Source organism: Neolamprologus multifasciatus, chromosome 20 (assembly GCF_963576455.1).
Source record: "Neolamprologus multifasciatus chromosome 20, fNeoMul1.2, whole genome shotgun sequence".
NCBI lineage: Eukaryota > Metazoa > Chordata > Actinopteri > Cichliformes > Cichlidae > Neolamprologus > Neolamprologus multifasciatus.
This window is the reverse complement of record NC_140458.1, coordinates 34,240,394-34,260,511: the sequence shown is the minus strand read 5'-3', so window position 1 is coordinate 34,260,511 and position 20,118 is coordinate 34,240,394. Positions and strand designations below refer to the sequence as shown.

General features: G+C 44.2%; 2 protein-coding genes across 4 annotated transcripts in view; one reads left to right on the top strand and one right to left on the bottom strand.

The window, feature by feature from the left end:
* rarga (retinoic acid receptor gamma a) overlaps positions 1-7,098 on the bottom strand; it is a 40,254-nt gene extending 33,156 nt beyond the window's left edge. The window contains exon 1 of one of the 3 annotated variants that reach the window (XM_085144697.1): positions 6,828-7,098. The gene's annotated coding sequence lies outside the window, so the exon portion shown is untranslated. Of the gene's footprint in view, positions 1-1,451; positions 2,402-6,827 lie in introns of those variants that run through there. The other 2 variants (XM_085144698.1, XM_085144696.1) reach the window with 2 other exon arrangements.
* Positions 7,099-8,301: 1,203 nt separating this feature from the next.
* Positions 8,302-19,529, top strand: nr1d4a (nuclear receptor subfamily 1, group D, member 4a). The gene is made up of 8 exons (XM_085144694.1): positions 8,302-9,135; positions 14,478-14,783; positions 14,888-14,976; positions 15,092-15,236; positions 17,716-18,299; positions 18,391-18,576; positions 18,707-18,917; positions 19,028-19,529. Exons 1-8 carry the CDS (start codon positions 9,114-9,116, stop codon positions 19,222-19,224), a joined length of 1,740 nt encoding a protein of 579 aa, XP_085000820.1. The 5' UTR covers positions 8,302-9,113; the 3' UTR covers positions 19,225-19,529.
* The last annotated feature ends 589 nt before the right edge of the window (positions 19,530-20,118 follow it).

The following is a 20,118-nucleotide window of genomic DNA, read 5'->3' as shown; positions in this document are numbered from 1 at the left end:
GCTTTAATTGAAGCAGCATATTGCACCAGCATGTGCTGCTAATCAGTAATGACAGATGATACAGCAGGTGAGCAATATTGATATTGAGAGGATGTTTTCAAGGCCAGTGATGCAACGCTGCACACAGGTATACTGCGCTAAGGCACACACACTTATCTGGTGTGCAAAACAGCAAACACATTAATAATTGATTCCAAACTGTCATGGAAGACAAGCAATTTGCCGTGGCTGCGCACCATGAAGGTAAAGCTGCTTCTGTATGGCTACCCTGTCCTTGAATAAGGCCCAGGAGCGCTTTGCTGAAGGCGAAAAGTGCTGTGACATTTTTCTGCCACAGAAATGAGCTCGGCTTCTTCCACTCCAGATGACACGACTTGTCACGCTGATAGACCAAAGCGGAGGGGAAACATAGAAACCGCTGGCCTTCGAGCGGGCATCCCTCACTGGGCCAAGTGGCTGTTTATTTCCAATTCACTTTAATTAGCCTGTTCCTCACGCGAAATACATCCAGTTCACCGCCGAGTGTCAGCAGGTGGAAAGCCAAGGGATTCAAGGAAGGCAGTTTACCGCGGCTTTGTTGCTCGCCAGTGGAGCGACAAAGCCAAACACTGTGGAGGACACTCTGAACTCTATCTGATATCCAGATCACACAGCGTTAAACGCACTGTGTTACACATGGCTGTAACAAGCTGAACCTGTTAACCTAGCGCAGATGCCAGCATCAATAAATAATCTTCTCTGACATCATAGCTAAATGACTGTGGGAGCACAATTAATAAACATCCCGCAAAACTAAAAGCGGGGTTACGGGCACACCTCACTCCACAGGAATCAGTCTCCGTTGTTTAAAATATGGAAAACAACGCTCGTATTTTCCAAGTGTTCATATGGAGGTTATAAAAAAATGGAGAAAAAATCAGGTCAAGGACTGGTGACTCCTCTAGTGAATACACATCAAACACATGCAATTGTGTACACACTGACACACACATACACACGCTCACATATGCTAATAATAAAGAGCTCCACAGGCACTGGGTAACACTCGAAACACTCGCTAATAAGCACATGTGTGCACATGCAGGCGTACACACATGGGCGAGTATGTTTTCACATAAACTCTGTGTCGCTCTCGTGTTTACGAAGCACAAAGAAGCAAACGCACTGAAACAGGCGCATCCAAACAAACACGTGTGGGGACGTTTCAGTGTTTACACGTGAAAATCTGCTCGGACTTTGTAACACGATGATTAATCGTCTCAAAGTCTCTCGAGTGTCTTGCACATTCGGTCTCTGTCTTCAATTAAAAGCGCTGAGCCAGTCTCAGAAGAGAATGCACTCTCTCACTCTCACACACACACTCTCTGTTAGCAGTAAAAGAGAGAGAAAAATAAAAAGCAAGCATCCACGAAAGTTGGCGACTCTAAACTTTTAAAGTTCAAATTACTTACGTGATGTCGAGCTGATGATGCAGACGGGGAGATAAAGCGCTCGACAAAAGGGTCCGATGACCGGAGCGAGCCAATGAGAAGGAGAAAAGATGTGTGCACATTCAACAGAGTCCTTCTAACAGCAAAGACAGAGCAGCAGTGAGTCTCTCTCTCCCTCCCTGTCTCTGCCACCCTCCTCCTCCTCCTCCTTTTCCAGTCTCTACCTTTTAAAAAATCAGTCTTTCACTCTCCAAATACAGGCACACACTCTCTCACTCACTTCGAAATAATTATACTCTGATTCATAAAGCCTTCCTTTGTCACGTGACCCCGACGCTTCAAATATACAGCACATTTTTTCACAAGCCACAAAATGCCTGGAGGGAAGAAAAGGGCCCAGAGAGCTTAAGTTTCTGTTTTTAATTCTCTCTCTCTCCCTTCTTTGTCTCTCGGGTGAATTATTTTCTCCCCCCACCTCGTAACTTCTTGGCTGAAGAGTCAGTTTACCTACAAATTGTTTGTGCATGCTGAACCGCATGTCGTGATCTTAGATCATTTGTGTTTCATCAATAAGTTAAGTAGGTTTATTAGCAGAGGATGTTTTAGTATCCCGAAGAACGCAGATCATCCACTTTATATTGTTTTGATTTGACACAGACACTGTTTTAATAGCGAGCCAATCTGTTTATCCCTCTAAGAATTTCTGTGATGTTTCACTGTGTAATTTATCCCTGGTGTGATCAATTTATGGAACAATCTTAATGGACTGTCTGCTCGGCACAGGCCCACACTGAAGGTGCTCCTTTTGTGTGACTCATATTTGCATTGGCCTGCGTTTTACTGCTTACAATGTTTCTGTGCCAATCTTCCCACAGTTGAGACAGTAACTTACTACTATTATTGCTATTGCTAATGCTACTACAACAACAGCACTTAGCATTAAAACAGCAAGCGTGAGGAGCCCTTTGAAACCCATTAAGCCAGTACTGGACACCAAATAATTGATACAATAACATTTGGCACTGGGATTAAATAAAAAACAGAACTTTGGGAGGGGGGGGGGGGTACATGACATTTGCCTAATTACTGACAAACTTTATAAGGAATAGTTTTTTGTCTTTTAAGGCGGAAAATGTGTTTTTAAAAAAGCAGAGCCATCTCTCTAAATATATCGCTTTGGTTCCTGAATCGAAACTAGCATTGGCACACAAGCTGCAAGGAAGTCACGAGTGAGATGGCAGGGCTGTGCAGCGACAGCAGCAGAGCTGGGTGTGCCCCTGAACGTGCCCCTCTCTCCATATGAGATCATATGTTTCAGATCTGTGTTTATGTGTTTGTGGTTCTGGGCGTGTGCCCTGTTTTTTTCTGAATGTCATGTTTCTCAAGTTGTTTTGGTGATGAGGAGCACCTCAAACCTCAAAACTGGGAGGGGAAGGCACACCTCAACTGGCACCTAAACAGGCACCTCTTCATATCGACTATGGGTTCTCAGATTACCCCCCCCACACACACACACACACAGACACACCCAAAAAATAGAGGAAAAAAAGGAAGAAGAACAAACCACATACGGTCAGTGTAATACATGCCTACTCATTCAAACAACAGATAGGAACACCTAGTCTAAACAAATTAAGTACAACACTAAAACAAAATTAAATCAGAACCTATACGTGTAATATTTACTCTGGAACTTCATCTAAAGACTTCCAGGCCTGTTAGCCATGCATCACGGCACAATCTCCTAAATAAGATAAAAATATCCTTTATTGTTCTTCATTGGGGAATTTCATGAATCTCATAAAGCTCATAAATCTCATGGTCTGAACTGGAACTAGCAAACGTTGCAGCATGTGGATTTTTCTGTTTGTCTCCAAAGCTACCTGCACATCCACGGCCGTGCGCCTATTCTGTTTGTAAACCTCAGCAACTGGCCTGATGCAGAGATAGATCTTATCCTCCAACACGTTGACCCCAATATGTATCCGGGATAAAGTCAAGCCATCCTAATGAGAAAAAAAACCCTTTCGGCTTTACTCTCGTTATTCCTGTGAGCTTTCGATCTTTACGAACACATGTGGTCCACAGTAGCCCACCAAACTGCTCCTCCAGACATTTCTGATGCCAGTACAACATCAGGGTGAATGAATGGATAAGTGGCGAGAGGCACTGTTGCCTTTTTGCAGAAACCTTATGTTCAGGAAGCACAGCTCTAAGCCACGCTGCAAAAAAAAAAACTTTGGCTGATCTTTATCTTGTTTATATTTGATTTATGTGCTGCTTATGAGGCTGCTAAGGCTGATAGAAATCCCTTGACTGTTTATGAAGCACTACTACATCAGCAGTTGTGTAATATAAAACAAGAAAGTAAATATAGCCAAAGGATGCTTAAAAAAATCACCAATTCTAATATGAGCTTTCCAAGTATGTGTGCAGCCATCGGCCCGACTTAGACCGTGCATCTGTGTCAGAATGTGTAGTCAAGTGCATGAAGAGTATTGTGTGTGGCGGTGCACGGAGCATGCTGTGGCCCTCATTAAATTATGACAGTGAGCTTGAGGGGGGGGCATTTGAGCACCGTGCGTGCACAGCCTCGCAACGCACGCATGTCGTGCAGTTGCAGTAAGTGTGTGGGCACCCGTGTCTGCGTGCATGGATGAGTGTGTGTAGGCAGTAGCAGTGAGAAGGTCAGAGGTTACTAGTGTTTGTGTTTCAGTGTCAGTGAAGTGTGCTCCAGGCTGAGATTTATGATCATTGTGTCTGGGAGGCTGCAGAGTGGGGGGATAATGAAGACAGATCAGGGTGCTATCTCTCTCTCCGGGCACCACTGGAAACATGGCCTATGGCCCTTGCCATTCTCGTATCATTAACTTCAGCCCGTGACATCATAACACACTGCCCCTGACATCAATCCTAACACAGTGTGCTCTCACAAGAAGTCAAACACAGAGAGGCAATTCCTCACAGGAAGTCATCCGGCAAACACGGGCATTGTTGAGCGCATAGCTTTGCAGTTTCTCCGGGTGTGTTTATGAAGATATGAAATATTCATGGAAACATCATACTCGGGCGTGTGTTTCCACTTTAGATTCCACGTATTTGCATTTGCGGAGCAGAGGAGTAGAGGCCTGGGGCTCGCCGGCAGAGGGAAGGGAGTAAGGGCAGAAAGGAAAGAGGAAAGGGGGGATGATGCAGGGTGCAAGAGAGGGAGGAAGTGAGGTTAGAGGGGTTAAAGTGAGATATGGGGGGGTAGTAGTACAGGGAATGTGAGAGAGAGAGGTGTGGAATAAAAAGAAAAATGGAGGGCCGGTTTGAGACACAGATGGATGTGGTGGAGTGGGGTAGGTTGAGGGGAGCATTGGTGGTGGGGAGGTGAGAAGGGGGGCAGGGAGCCGGTGTCAGTGGCGGCGGGTTTCAATCAGTAACAAGATGCCTATAATGAGATCACTATTTCCCCACATTCAGATTGATGTCATGAGAAGTTTGGTGCCGCGCTGAGACGGGCGAGGGACGCAGGGGCAACGGCACACGGCGGCTCATTTGCACAAACACATTTATGCACACGCAGACGTACGCACGCCCGCTCGTTCTCGGTTAGAGTCTTATACACACATCCTGTGAAATGAAGGAGCTCATTCATCCCACCTGGCAAAGTGCGCTCATTTAGAGTCCAGCAGCCTTGAAGTAAAAACATACACGGAGGAATACTACTCACAGGAAAATGAGTTACTCATGAGCAAAGGAGAAATGTATGTGCGAGGGACCGGAGGGCATATACCAGTATGAACTCCTCTAACACAAACAAATGAACAAAAAGCTTTGAGACGAGAGGGAGCCAAAAAACTGTTTTACTACTACAGAAGAAATAAGAGGGGGGGGGGGGGGTAAAAGTGTGTGTGTGTCGGCACTTTTTGCGCAGAACTTCGGGTGCATCCAGAGTTTGTCGACACAGCTACCAGCGTGTGTGCCAGCACATGAGCGCTCTGCCTGATCCCCAACATGTGTGGCCAATGAAAGGTGAACGCTTCTCCTGTCTATACTTTCCTCGAAAAAATAAAAAATACAAAATCAGCCATGATGTCACCATGAACCCATCTTGAACCCACCTCTGTCAAAAAGCATTACTCCAGCCCTCCCTCTCCCTGCCTCATTTTCTGTTCCACCTCTCCCTCCTTCACACTCCTGCCTCTCAAATTCTTCACTGAGCTCCTTTTCTTTTTCATATTTCCGTATTTTTCAACATTTCCCCTCTCTGGTCCATGTCTCTTCTTTTTTTTTTCTCCCCCCCCCCCCCCCTCCCTTCTCTTCTCATACTAAAGAACACAAGCTCTTTTTATTCTGGCAAGCATCGTCTAATTGAATCACCAAAATGCACAACTGTTTGCCAAAAATGCCAGGATGTTCTGATTATCATAAACTTTGTTTAAGCTGTGGTTTTTCGGGGAGAAAAAAGAAAATGCTCCGAGTGTGCGAAGAAAAGCCAAAAATAAAATAAAAAAATAAAAGCAGGGGGAAAAAAGAGCGATTGGGGAGAATGCAAATGAAAGAGGGGAGAGGGAAAGAGAGAGCAGTGGGGAAGAGAAGGGTGGTGGGGGCAGCCAGAAGGCAGCCAGAGAGCCACATATGGAAGTGATTCTGTAATTACTGCAAATCTGTGAGCTCAAAAGGAAAGGTCTTCTTTTCCATGCCTCCTTCCCTGCATATAAAACTGCCCTTGTGAGAAACGTGGGCACTAAATACTGCACAGGGAGAGCGAACAAAAAAAGTACAAGTTCTCCTTTTCTTGAGCACTTAGGCATATGTTTAGTATGCTGAAGTCAGACAAAGGTTTAGTTTTGTGTGTTTCTGTACAGAAGGGGGAAACAGAACAAAACTAATCATGAGGCTAATTCCTCACATTCTGCTACTGGAACATTTCTGAGCTCAATCAACCATCCTGGACGTCAATCTAAGACTTTGGTGGTTCATTCTGGAATAAACTTCTCATCTACCGCACACCCGGCGTCATTCACATAACACGCAACAAGATGTGTGTGTGCGCGCCCGTGTGTGTGTGTGTGTGAGGCAGGGAGGGAGTGGGCGGTGGGGAGCCGGGTGACAGGCGAGGTACGCACAGGCAGAAAGACTGAAAAGTGATGAAGACTGTGTTTGAAGCCCCGGGCAGAGCAGAGCTCTCTGCAGGTGTGTATGTTGGCAGACTTCTCTCTCGCTCAGTCCCCGAACACTTTTAGCAGCCTGTAATTATCCCGTGCCCTGCCGTAACGTGTCCTAATGACGAGTGCGTGAGTCTCCGCATACATACAGTAAACACACGCCCGAGTTGGCGCAGTTTGAGCGCCGTTTACTCTTAGACACATGCAATTAATCACGGCGGTAGATGATTTATGTAAAGTACACAGTCTTACCTTCTTCTTCTTCTTGGCCTTGAGAAGTTTATGCTTCGGCTTCCAACGCGAGCTTATTTATTCCACAGAAACTAAGGAGACCGAGGTTTTCTATGAAGGAGACAAAGCAAAGTCAGTTACAGTCGTTAAACGTGTCCTCTTTGGGGTTTGCTCTGCTTCACGGATCTTTCAGTCATTTGTCAGATCACGATCCTTTGCCAGTCGGTCACTGTCGCGGCAGCAGCTTCAGGGGCGTCGATGGGAACCACTGTGCGGACAGATTTATGACACTACTACGCCACCTAGTGTGCGAGGGGAGGAGTGCAGCAACACTTCCGCTCAGTGCGATGGAAACCGCAACAAAGGTGAGCAACAAAAAAGTAGACGTGTCAAAATAAAATAAAGAACACTTCAATGTGAACTTACAGAAGCTAATACATACTCAACCTTTCCTCGATGCCTAAAATGATATCTCATTTGAAGGAATGCAAACTTGCTACTAGCCTACTACTATACTACTATTACATTCGTGCAATGTTATAATAAACATAAAAGGCTATTTAATACAGTTTTCCGACGTTAACATTCTTCTTATTGGGCTAATAGAGTCATTCAGTCTAATAGGGCCATTAAAACAATTAACTCAGTAGATTGGCTGCTGAGAAAGACTAAAGGTTTTTTTTTAGGTTAGCAAAATGGTCATTACATGTTAAAGCAAGACACTTCTTCCTATAATAAAATCCATGATAAATCCGTTTATTATTATTATTATTATTATTATTGTTGTTGTTGTTGTTGTTGTTGTTGTTGTTGTTGTTGTTATTGTTATTAAGAATAAATTAGAAATAAAGTAAATGTTTGTTTGACTTGATGGCTTGTTTGTTTTTATTAAAATTAGCCTATGTCTTGGGTTACTTTAGATATTTAAGCAAATAATAAAAACGTGTTTGCGGCATTTTCTAAAGTAGAACGGCTGGTTTTCCACACAGTGGAATCACCGGGAGTCACGTGCATTTGTGCTTGTGATCTGAAACACTTGTTAAACGTTGATGCTTTGAATTGCCACCGAGGGGCGCTTTCCACAAGTTACCTCCATATGCGCCTGTTTGTTCAAAGCTAATGTTCAAAGACTGCACTATCGACAATTTGTTGTCCCCAACCAATTTAGAAACTTATTTTAACTATTAATAATAACAATAATAAGGCATTGATGCAATAATTCACCCTCGCATGCAAGCCACGTGCAAAAAAACCGCGAATATAGCCTATCACAAGGATCCACATTTTGCTGAAATTCCAATTTTGACAAATGCTTTGTGTTTGCACGTGGTCTCCTCAATGAGCATGTTGTTCATAAGTCCACTCGCGCGTCTACATTTTCCCCTGGCACATGCGCTTTGGACTTGGCATTTGCATGATGTTTGGCATGTCTCGGTGTTTACCATCCGTTTGCGGCGCTGCTTGTCAGAGCAGTCACGGTGAGCCACGCCTCTTGTCCATGTGCTCCATCCTCCAATCTCTCCATCCCTCCTCACCGCACGCTCTGTATTTTGCATAAAATGTGTATCAGTAGGGCAGCGCTCTCTCCGGCACATGCACCGCGCACATGTAGCGTGGCTTTACTGAACACACACCACACTCGAATAAGCGCATCAAACTCCCCTCAGCCCCGGATCCCCGCCAATGAAAACGCACAAGAGCGTGAAGGAGAGAGAGGGAGAGACGGGACTCCGCTACATACAAAGAGTGAGCCAAATCCTACACAAACAGCCACAACACAAGTTGGGGAGAACGGAAAAGGCGGTCACATTTCCTACTCACCTGCAACGTGATTGATGTGGGTGTTTGTATCAGTGGGTGTGCAGCTTGTGTCAAGTCCGACAGTGTGTTCAAGGATATGCTGACTCCACTTTCCTGGAATTCGTGAGAATAGTTTAATCTTCGCTCGTGCAACATCACGCGCGCTAGAGCTAGAGGTGCAGTACTCAGAGAGCAGAAGGTATCCAGGTATCATTGGTGGAGACCAGTGTGACTAATTCAGATCTAACAGAAAAGAGGTGCCATCTACTGAATTACCTACAGATTACAGAAGAAGAAAAAGCAACAACTTCACCAGCACTGGACTCTTTCCAATCAGTGCTTCCTATTTTTGCGCTCTATGGAGCAGGTGTTTTGCGCAAAACTCTTTTTTGACTTTCTCGCCCGCCTTTAAAAGACTTTTGCTCCAGTCTAGTGACGTGACATTCACGGAGGTCTGCTATCAAGTTTATCCAGAGATTTAATCATCCACAAGAGAGACATGGATAACAGCCCCGGCGGTGGTAAGAATCTATTTTATGTTTGGCGTGCTGCAAATGTCTAGCGATGGTGATTATGACCAAAGTTAGAACTGAATGACTGATCGATGTTTCATTAATGCAGCGATCAATAAACGATAGCAATTCAGCTCGATCTGACCATAATGTGTTATTAAGAGTAAAACAGCTGATTTTGATTGAAATGAAGCAGAGCTTAAATGAATACATCACAGAAATGCGACATTTCACTGATTTAATAATTGTGCAAACCACTGATTTATTTATTCATTCATTCATTTTTACTTGTGGCGATTTTTTATGATTACATGCAGCAACAAGTGGGTGAACTATCATTTTGAGGGTTTTGTATTTTACTCATTTCTGAGCTGAGTAGTTTTAATTAAGACTGTGAATTTAAAGGTCAAGTAAAACTTCACGCAAAGCTACCAGGACGTTGCTGTGCTGCGTTCAAATGTCCGAGCGCAACAACGCCTGGGAAGGTGAGCCGCTCGGGACTGAAGGGAGGTTGGCCACTTCCTGTTTCTCCCCACGAAAACAAACTCACGTGGAGTTACAGTATGTTGGCCGGCACTAATCATAATCTGTCATGCCAGAATTTAAACTGCAGCCCTGTCATATCATGCAGAAAAACACTGTTTGGCGTAGGGGGCGTGCCTGTTTTCCTTTATCAAAGCCATTGCTGGAGTGCCTACAATATAAAGGCTGATAATGGAAGGACCTTTATCCGTTAAGTGGTATTAAGTAGCGTTTTCTCGAGATCAGTCAAGGGTGCACATGCTCTCTGCTCCCCTCTCCTAATTGACGGTGAATCATTTACAACAGCCACGGTCACGTTCTGGCACAGGTGATGGGCGCACCCTGTGCAATAGATCTGGAAACGAACCCACTAACTGTGTTATGACTTTGAGATTTCACTGATAAAGTGGGCCAGAGTAAATAGATGAATAATCATATATTAGCTGTAGTATTACTCAGCCTGGGGTGCTGGGTTTTGTTGTTTGTCTGTCCAAGAGGCAGAAGCAGTGAAGCAGAAGGTTTTTCCAAAAGTTTTTATATCTTTATTTAACTGTTTATTTATATTTTTCTTATTTATTTGTTCAATTAATAAAATTAATTGTCTTTAATGACATCCCACTTTTATCCTCATTTTGTAGCCCTTATGACTTCAAATGGTGACCACATTGGCTTAACCTTTAATATTTCAATAATATTATTGGGACCAAACATAATTCGATTTATGAGTTCAGTCATCTAAACAAAGCTATAAACATTATTATAACCACATGCCTCCAATTGCCAAGGCTGTTGAAGAATGAGTTACAGACTGAGTGAGTGAGTTGTTGCATGTGAAGGAGGCATTCACCCAAAGGTTAATGCAATCATTTATTCATACATAAAAGATCTTATAACTCAAATAATAGACCCAAATACAAGATATATAGCTTAGCAGGCTTGGTATGTAATACCAGTAAACATAATGTAGGGGAGTAGGCTACAGTCAGCTGGAACAGGTTACACAGGGCCAATATAAATCAGTAAAAATTAATATTTGAAGCATATAATAACATACAAATGGTTGGGAACGCATTGGAAAGTATTTATCAGCATTAGTATTCACATCAGCTTGTACTGCATATCATTTTTTCAAAAAGGCAGTTGGACCAGGGTGTGGAAGTCAGAAAACGTTTTATGACACCTGCAATGACAGTTCTGTAGCACTATAATAGTACATAGCTGTAATGTTTGCTCGCATTTAGCCGTCAAATGATAACCAGGTGGTGTTAGCAAAATTGGAGAAAAAGAAGAAGTTCTATGCCCTTCACTGCTTAACTTCACGGACTTCTCTAAATCGTCCTCTGGCACGCCCCTGCTGGAGATCTTCTGCAATATTTTCAGCATCATTAAAGTATTCAAACCATTTTTCGCCATTGGCTGTAAAAGAGTGCGTTGGTGCTAAGGCTGACTAACTGGCACAAACATTCAGACAAAAAGCCCCGTTTTTGTCAACATTGTGTCCTCAGTGCTTAAACATTTGCTAGATAGTAATCCAACCCCATTGTTTTTGAAGTATGGGGGGGAAATAGGCCATATAAATAGGCTAGAAGACGTTTCAAAAAATGTGTATCCCAAAGTAAGACACCTGTGTCCTCAAAAGTATGAGTAGCCCGATCACAATATAGGCCAATTTCTTGTCAGCAGCCTGTATGCTGCACCACTCAGAATGGAAGATGCTGAGTGGTGCAGCTGACCTGAGTTACAAGTGAATCAGTCCTCTGATTGGTTATAAATGAAGACTCAGCCAAATAAAAGCAAACAATTACATTTAACATGCCAGGGCCTGACTAATCACAAACAGATGGGTTTTGAATTAAACGTGTTTCTATCTTCACGCGAATTTTCTCCCCATACTTTGGTCTGGTCACACACTGACACACAGTTTTCGCCCTGCTGTTTTAAACTTAGTTGCACCGCCCGGCTGTGCTGCTGCCGCTGGTGCGCGGTCAGACCACCCTGCCGCATAACATGCTGCTCTATTTAATTTGGCTCTTTAATTATAAGCCTCTGGCGGACTGTAGAAGCTCTGGCTCCCGACTGGAGCGCACGCTTCACATCTTCCCGGTGAAAGCCCTGTCAAAAAGCCCTCCTCACGTGGCTTCCCTTGCAGAGCCGCGTGCGACGCGTGAGATATCCGGGCCCTCCTCCTGCCGCTACCCCGCTCTCACGGACGCTTCTGTGTTGACGATGCCGCCTGCGGTGGTGGTGAGGCAGAGCTTGGTCAGTGGGTCAGCAATTCCACACGTTAACTCTTTTCTCTCTGGTCACGTTTCCCCGCCTCATGCACCACTCGCTTCTACTGAACACCGCCCCCTCCCCCCTCCTTTCATTTAAATCAGTGCGAGCTTGCAGTGTGGTACAAAGCTGAGTCGATTTGGATTCTGCAACATCTGTCCCCGACGCATCGGTTCAGGGCACTCGTGCATTCAGCGCGCGTTTGGAGTGGAACGTGACTGTTAAAATGCTGAAAGCTTGCATAGCAATGAAACCGACGCTTTATCGAGACCACAGAACAGACAGAAACAAGACAGGATGTTACACGACGAATCATATTCTTGGGGTCTCTAAAATAGGCCATAGCCACCCACTGTGATACTCTAATACAGCTCGCCCTCTTAATTGCATGAGCCAGAGCTGCTGTGTGATGCGGCACCAGTTTCGAGAGAGATGCTAGAGGCACATAGACACAATTCTATCAAGTTCCTGCGATATTGACCTACTTTCACGAGCCCGAGGTAACAAAGTCTTCTGCAAACAACCCAAGTAGAAACTGTGTTCAGCTCATTTCAACTCATTTCATTGGCCGCAGAGACCTACATATTTTCTGTTATAGAATCATACTAATAAAAAAAATAATATTTTCCCAGAAAGTCAGGATCTATATTTATAAACTTTTCCCCCAGGGGAAAATAATGACTGTAGTCACTTTAACTGTGGCTTCAATCCACTTCAGCCAGTGAAAGTAAGAGATAAAGAGGGAAACAGAAGGGAGAGAGAGCGCGCCTGTGGAGGATCCAGTGCTCACGTTTCTCTGCCTGCTTTCTGGTCCCAGGCAGATTAGCGTTTGCACGGGTACACTAAACTTAAGATGGGCAGTGACCGCGTCCTCAATTAATGCTGTCTGCGTTGACCTGAATTGTGGGAGTCTTGTGCACGTTGTAGGAAGGTGCATGGAAATCCTCTGAGTACGTGGGAAATCCTGTGCAAGGCACGGGATCAGACAAAACTGGAGTTTGGTTCAGGTGTTTTAATGTGGCATGTAGCCTTGCAGGAGTTGCATTATCTGTGTTTGCAATCAGTAGATCAATACATTCCTGTATGTATTACAAATCTTTAATAACCCTCCTAATGGACTATTTTCATAAGATGAAAGATAGATTTTTATCTTTTAAACGAAACTATGTGTAGAACAGAAATGAATTACAGCAGCACTTGGATACTTCCTGCACCACTATTCAAAAGCAGAAACGGATTATTCATTAACAGCGTTCACAGTACAGTGGCTCAGGAGGGGGTCATTCATAAACACAAGGCTACTGTACATGTGAGTCTTCAGGTGGACGTGCAATGTGTTTGGGTGGAGTGAGTCGGCGTGGGCTGGGCATTCATTGTGTGCGTGTAGGCTCACACGGAGGTGAGGCTCGGGTCTGGTCTGCTGGATCTGTCTATGACTCTGGCATGAGTCAACAAATCCTCCAACACGTGCTGGTGGAAGGATTATCAAAACATTTGCGCTAAACAAATGCTGTTCGCAGCAAAGGGATCGGTCTCCGGGCGCATTCAGCGAAACCAGCGCGCCACTCTCAGCTGCATGTGCAAGTTTGAAAAAAAAAAAGAGTTTTAAGTTGGAAACATATTTTTTTAGACTGATTTTAATACTGAAATAAGTGCGTACAGAGCCTAATTTGTAATCTTGAATGTGTCTCTAGTCGACTCTGCTGCACACTGCCTTGTTATTACGGCAGTCCAAACCACAAAATCGAGGTTTTACCTTTGCACAAAAAAACAAAACAGAAAACAAAAACGTGACTCACATTCTTCTACTGTGACAGTAGCAGAGGCTCGCTGCTACCTCACGCTCAGTGAGTGAGGGTGGCGGCGGCTGAGGGCTGTCCCGTTCAGCGTGTGTTTATAAACACACATCTGACTTCAAATTGTGTTAGATTTCAACACGAGACTGCGGATTTGGTTCGGCCAGTAACCGTGTCAGGAGTCCACGCATGTGAGGCGGCGGTCAGGTGTCGTGCTGTTAGCTGGCGCTGGGCACGGTGCCAGGGGAGCGAGGCTATTATTGGAGCGGAGGAGGCAGCAGACCCCGCAGACACGTGAGGTCGTGTCTCCGCTCATCCACAACGCCTGACTAGAAGTGAGAGAGCGAGAGAGAGAGAGAAAGTTTGAAAACAGCCACAGTTGAATGACAAAAAAAGAATCCGCTAATATTTACAGGTGCTTTAAGACTGCATGACGCAAGAATTATTTTTTTAAGTGATTCTTCTAGTGCACGTCTCTCTGATTCGTTGCTGTGCCATCGGCAGCATTTTTAGCGCCCACTTTATCCATTGCGCCTATTACACTCAGCATGCAGCAACGTCGCTGCAGATACTCGCTGTCCACAGATTGTGCAACATTACATCACAACACATCCACAGCTATAAAGTAGCCCTGCAGGTTTTCTAAGCAATTATGGGCAGCCAGATTATTATTTTTTAATTTATAAATAATCTAATCCAGCCAAATTTAAACAAGGCTATATTTCTTTTTATGTGAACATCTCCATTCTTTCTCTTCAGGAGGAGTAATCCTGTATGCTGGCTCCTCTGGCAGTTCCAGTCCCAGCCCCGGCAGCCCTTCCAGTGGATACCAGACACAATCACCTTCTTCACACTCCCAGCCTTCATCTCCAGAGGAGGTTACCTTCACGGAGATCGGGGCATTGAAACAAAGGGCAGCTGGGTGCAACACTCCATCCTCCAAACTGGTGTTCCAATTCCCAGAGGTCTATAGTGGCCCCTCAACACCAGCAGCTACTCCACAGCATTCCTATGCACACCCCATTGCGGGGAAAAGGCCATGCGGATTCGCGGGAACTTTCACCAGTAAGTTTTCCTAACTGTCGATATGCATAAATATTTATTCCTTCATATACATGTGTGTGTGTGTGTTTTTGCAGCTTATCTCACAGTTCACTTTCCTTGCTCAGAGACAGGTGGAATGGTCTTGCTTTGCAAAGTCTGTGGCGACATTGCATCTGGTTTCCACTATGGAGTGCATGCATGCGAGGGATGCAAGGTAAGGCAATAATCAGAAAGAAATGTAAAAAAACTGGAATATTTCATATGTGTGTTGATTTTTTTTGTGCCCTGGTTTCACATGGTATATATGTAAACATGTCTGTTTGTGTCAGGGGTTTTTCCGACGCAGCATCCAGCAGAACATCAACTACAAGATGTGCGTGAAGAATGAGAACTGTCTGATCATGCGCATGAACCGGAACCGGTGCCAGCACTGCCGTTTCAAGAAATGCCTCTCTGTTGGCATGTCAAGAGATGGTGAGACATCCTGACATATTTTTATTTTATTTTACTGAAATCTCTCCTCTCGCTCTTCTGCCAGAATCCCACAGTGCTCTGATTAGCCAAAGCAGCAGGGAAATGGGCACACAGAAAGTGGTGCAGTACTGATATGTAGGTCTGAGTGAAAAATGTAATGCGGGAAGACTTTTGAGGTCATCATGCCAGTAGCTCAGTCACTCAGTTTGTAGGAAGACTTGCACCTTTCTTGCCCTCCTACTTTGTCACTGCACTGCCTCTAAGTACCATCTGGCTTTCACTCTTTTTAAGTTTCTAAGTGTCTTTCTGCTGCCCTTTGCAGCATCCACCAACACCTACCTCTATGCTCGTGTTCAGTGCAGCCCCTCCCCCTGATATGTACCCACTATGTTCCCTCAGCTCCCCTTACATCTCTCCCTCAGACAGTGATTTATGAGTAGAGGAACCTTGAAGTCCCTAAAGCTATCTATCATCGGGAAAACTGCAGCAAACACAGGAATTATTTTAGGAAATTGGAACAGGGTCAACGTGATTACCTTGTGTATGCCCATAGAACATCTTACTGCAATTAATAAGGGACAGGGCAACAATTAAGCAAGGGATGCAGAAACCATCGTTATGACAGGATTTTTCAGGCGTAACACTCCTTTCACCTCATTCTGGCTCTGATAGCTGAACAGTGATTGATCACCTATCACCACAAATTAAGAAAACAGTTGGGCTGACCTAGAAAAACAATACAGAATCAGCCCTATAGTGTACTCATACATCATGACCTACTTGGTGTAGTTTGCCTGTTTTCTTCCTCTCAGTATGGTTTCTGCTTATCTCCACCCTCCAGTACTCTGCATTGCCTAATCTAGTAAAGAGGTTAGTGTTATTTCTGCATGTGCTTGACACTTTTGGTGCACAGCAAAGAAAGAAAGAAAGAAAAAAAGACGGTGGCAAAATGAACATTCAGGTTGACCCTCTTACGGGAGATTTTTGAATGCGTTAAGGACCACAACCTAGAAACCCCTTTTTGCTCAGTTTCAAGCATTACGAAAACAGGAAAACCGCAGGCAACTGACTGCAGCCCACAATAAATAGTACACCCTGATTTCACACCAGGCAGCTGTGTGACTCTGGCGCTGCAATATCGGCAAATATTGCAGTCCGTTGGCATGGTGGCACACTTTTCTTCCCGTAATCAGACAGAATACAGGAAAGTTTCTATCTGGTTAGATTTTAAAATGCCTTTCAACATAATTTGCATACGCAGCTCAGGAGTGTGCATTTGCTTCTTTTTAAACCATGATGACAGGGATTAAGCTCGTGTTACGTTATTGGCCACATCCTCATCAAGTTACTCTGCAGATTACAAAAGCTTCTTTAGTATATCCTGCAAACTACTACTACAACTACTCTTCATCGCTCAGTTTTGCACAGTTATTGTCATTCTGCTTTTTATTCTAAATTGTGGTTGTATGCAGTATGCAACTGAAATAGATATAAATACATATACGTATACACCACTATACCACTTATATGCTTTATAAAAGAAATCGCGTGTGCTCTACTTTCAAGTCTTTGAAGATGTACCATTTTTATCGAACACACACCTCGTCACTTGCATTCGCTTCCTATTGACGTGCACTACCCAGAATAGAGAATACAAGAACCACAACTTGCTCGGTTCAGACCTTAATCCTCCCTTCACCTTAGTCAAATCTGGACCTTATAATTATATGATTTACACGATGAGTATTTTTGTCCCCAAAAGGGAGGCAAGTCCTCACAGTTTGACAGTATGACTGCACAACAGGAGCGCCACGCACACACGGTCGTTTTCCAGCATCGCCATCCCTCGTGTCAGTCTTCTTCATGCTCTCACTTCTGTCTCCTCAACTCTTCAAGCCCACCACTCTCATACTTCTCCTTCTCACGATCTCAGTGCCAGTGACATCATGCCGATGTTGCCCCACTGCCCTACTTACAAATGGAGGGAGGGAGCAGTAGAGGAAGACGATAGTGGTGGATAGAGGAGAGGATGAGGCAGATGGCAGCAGGGGGTCTATAAATAGCCTCTCCAGCTGATGGTTACTGTGAGAAGGGGGATGGGGGGGGGTATGGATGAAGAAAATGAAATTTTCCTCTCCCCACTTGTGTGATTCACCTTGAAATCACTATAAACAGTTTAAGCATGTTAAGCTGCGAGTTATACATCTCTTGATAAAAATGAATAAATCTATAAATTCATTTGTAACTTTTGTTGTTGTTGAGCTGGTGATTTGGATTATTGTATTTGATCTTTGTTTCAATTTTGCTATTTCACACAAAAAAATCTATCAAACAAAATAAGAAACAGGATGACCGTTTATTTAGAAAAAGACAAGAACGGAGAAATGAAAAGCAGGGCACCAAACAAACATTTACTGTGATTGCTTGTGTGTCGCTGACAGGAACCTAACCTTTTCTCTTCTGCTTGGATCTTCCTTAGCGGTGCGTTTTGGCCGTATCCCTAAGAGAGAGAAGCAGCGACTTCTGGATGAGATGCAGAGCTACATGAACAGCCTAAATGAGTCGGCTGCCATGGACATGGACTCCCCTTCAGTGAGGGAAAATCCCACCAGCACAGACGACGGTACCTCAAAAGAGGCCATTGGAGCCATTTCCAGAGCCTATCGTAACATCTTCACCAGCAACAGCAGCAACCAGGAGCGAGCATCCAAGTCAGGCAACATCATCTCCAACAACAACAACAACAACACATCTCCCTTTTCTCAGGATGGCAATTTTCCTCAAGTCTCATCTCACCCCTCCTCAGCTCAGAGTTATCAGTCTTGCCCAGTTACCCCCGCCAGTGTATGCCCAGTCTCCTCTAATCACAACCAACCTGCATTTAACAATATGGACAGCAATCGGTATACTTATGTAGTGTCATCAAATCAGAATCACAACAAGTCAAATGCTACAATACCTCAAAGGGGAAGCTCTGCCAATCATAACAGTTTCCGCACTGCAGGCAGTACCCACAATCAGCCCTCCTGCCCGTGGAAGTTAGCTTCAGGAGCTAAAGTGCTGGTAAGTACAAGACGCTCGCTGAATTAGGATAGCTGTGTGATTCATTATTCGACAAGCTATTTATGACTTGATGTTTTTCGTCTTTTCAAAGGCCTGTCCTCTCAACGCGTGCCCTGTGTCAGGGGCAGAACGCACAAGTCAGGAGATATGGGAGTCTTTCTCTCAGTGTTTCACCCCTGCTGTCAAGGAGGTTGTAGAATTTGCTAAAGGCATCCCAGGATTTCAAGAGCTTAGCCAACAAGACCAGGTCATGCTGCTAAAATCAGGCACCTTCCAGGTAATGACATACACTTTCAGTTATACATTTTGTTAATAATAAATGCATCATAATGGGTCCTTGGCTAAAGCATTTGTCTCACGTTTATCTTTTTCTTCTCGTCTTTTTTCACCATTTCTTGCGTGTTAAGGTTCTGATGGTGAGGTTCTGCACCTTGTTCAATGCTGGGGAGCATACAGTGACATTCCTGAATGGCCAAACTTACCCGCTGCCCACTTTGCGCGTCTTGGGCATGGGCTCTCTGCTGGACGCAATGTTTGAATTCAGTGAGAAGTTGAGTTCTCTGGGACTAGAACCCGATGAAATGGCTCTCTTCATGGCCGTGGTGCTGGTCTCTGCAGGTTAGAGAGCAACAGTTACAAACGCTGCACGGCAGCGACAGTTTGATGATGAATGCACAATGTGCTAACTGTTTCAAATCACTCACACCGGTATCCTCTGTGTTCCTCAGACCGTTCCGGCATTTCGGACACGAGGGCCGTGGAGCAGCTACAGGAGGGCCTTATCCGCGCCCTGCGCTCGCTGATCACTCGCCGTCGTCCAGATGACACCACCCTCTTCTCCAAGCTGCTCCTGCGCCTTCCAGACCTCCGCACCCTCAACAACCTGCACTCCGACAAACTGTTGGCCTTTCGCATTGATCCTTAAGAAGTCCCCTCTTTCACAGAGTGCACAGGAAAAAAACTGTTTCACACAGAAAAATACACAGTACATACACACATACAGATATTATCTTCTAAGGGCAGGACTTCCTTCAATATTGAGGAACAAGGAATTGTGCAATCTGATGAGTGTTGTTTTGAAAAGGATAAATGAGGGCTACATACATATTTTGAATTGCTGTTGATCGTCATGCAATGTTTTGAGAGGAAAAAATACAATACAATAAAAACAAACTCATGTACACGCATAAACCTCCACACCTCTTTAGAGACATTGTTCAGTTAAAAAGATTAAATCATTGTGTAGAGTTACTAGCACCGTTTTGGAAAAAGAAAAAATCATTTGTGCACTTGCTCATTATATCCTGTATACTTAAGAATAAAAGCCAGTTCACTTCTGTTTATTCCGCAGGTCATACAGTATTAACAGACCATCACTAAGCAGCCGCTAAATGATGGATGTTGTATATGAACATTTTTTACTTAGGGACCACTGGTGATGACTGACCATGTGTCAGTTTGTGTTTAAGAAAAAGGGAATCTGTATATAATACATAGTGATACCTGAAATGTTAAGGCACTTGTGTGTCACTGTTTTACAAACATCTGCATTAGTACTGGAATGGGATCCCTGCTTTAACCTGCACATGACAGGATGCAGTCTTGACTAACCTTCCAGAAAACATTTGGCTCACCTTGAATTTAAATGTGTCATCGTGATAAGACAGCACGATTATAATATTATTTCACAAAAACATAATGTCTGTCACTGTACCGTATCACATCTACACTGATGGAGTGCACATGGGGTTTTGTAGTTCCTGTGTTTATTTTTTGTTGCTGTAAATATTACGTTACCCAATGTTGATGTATCGATTAT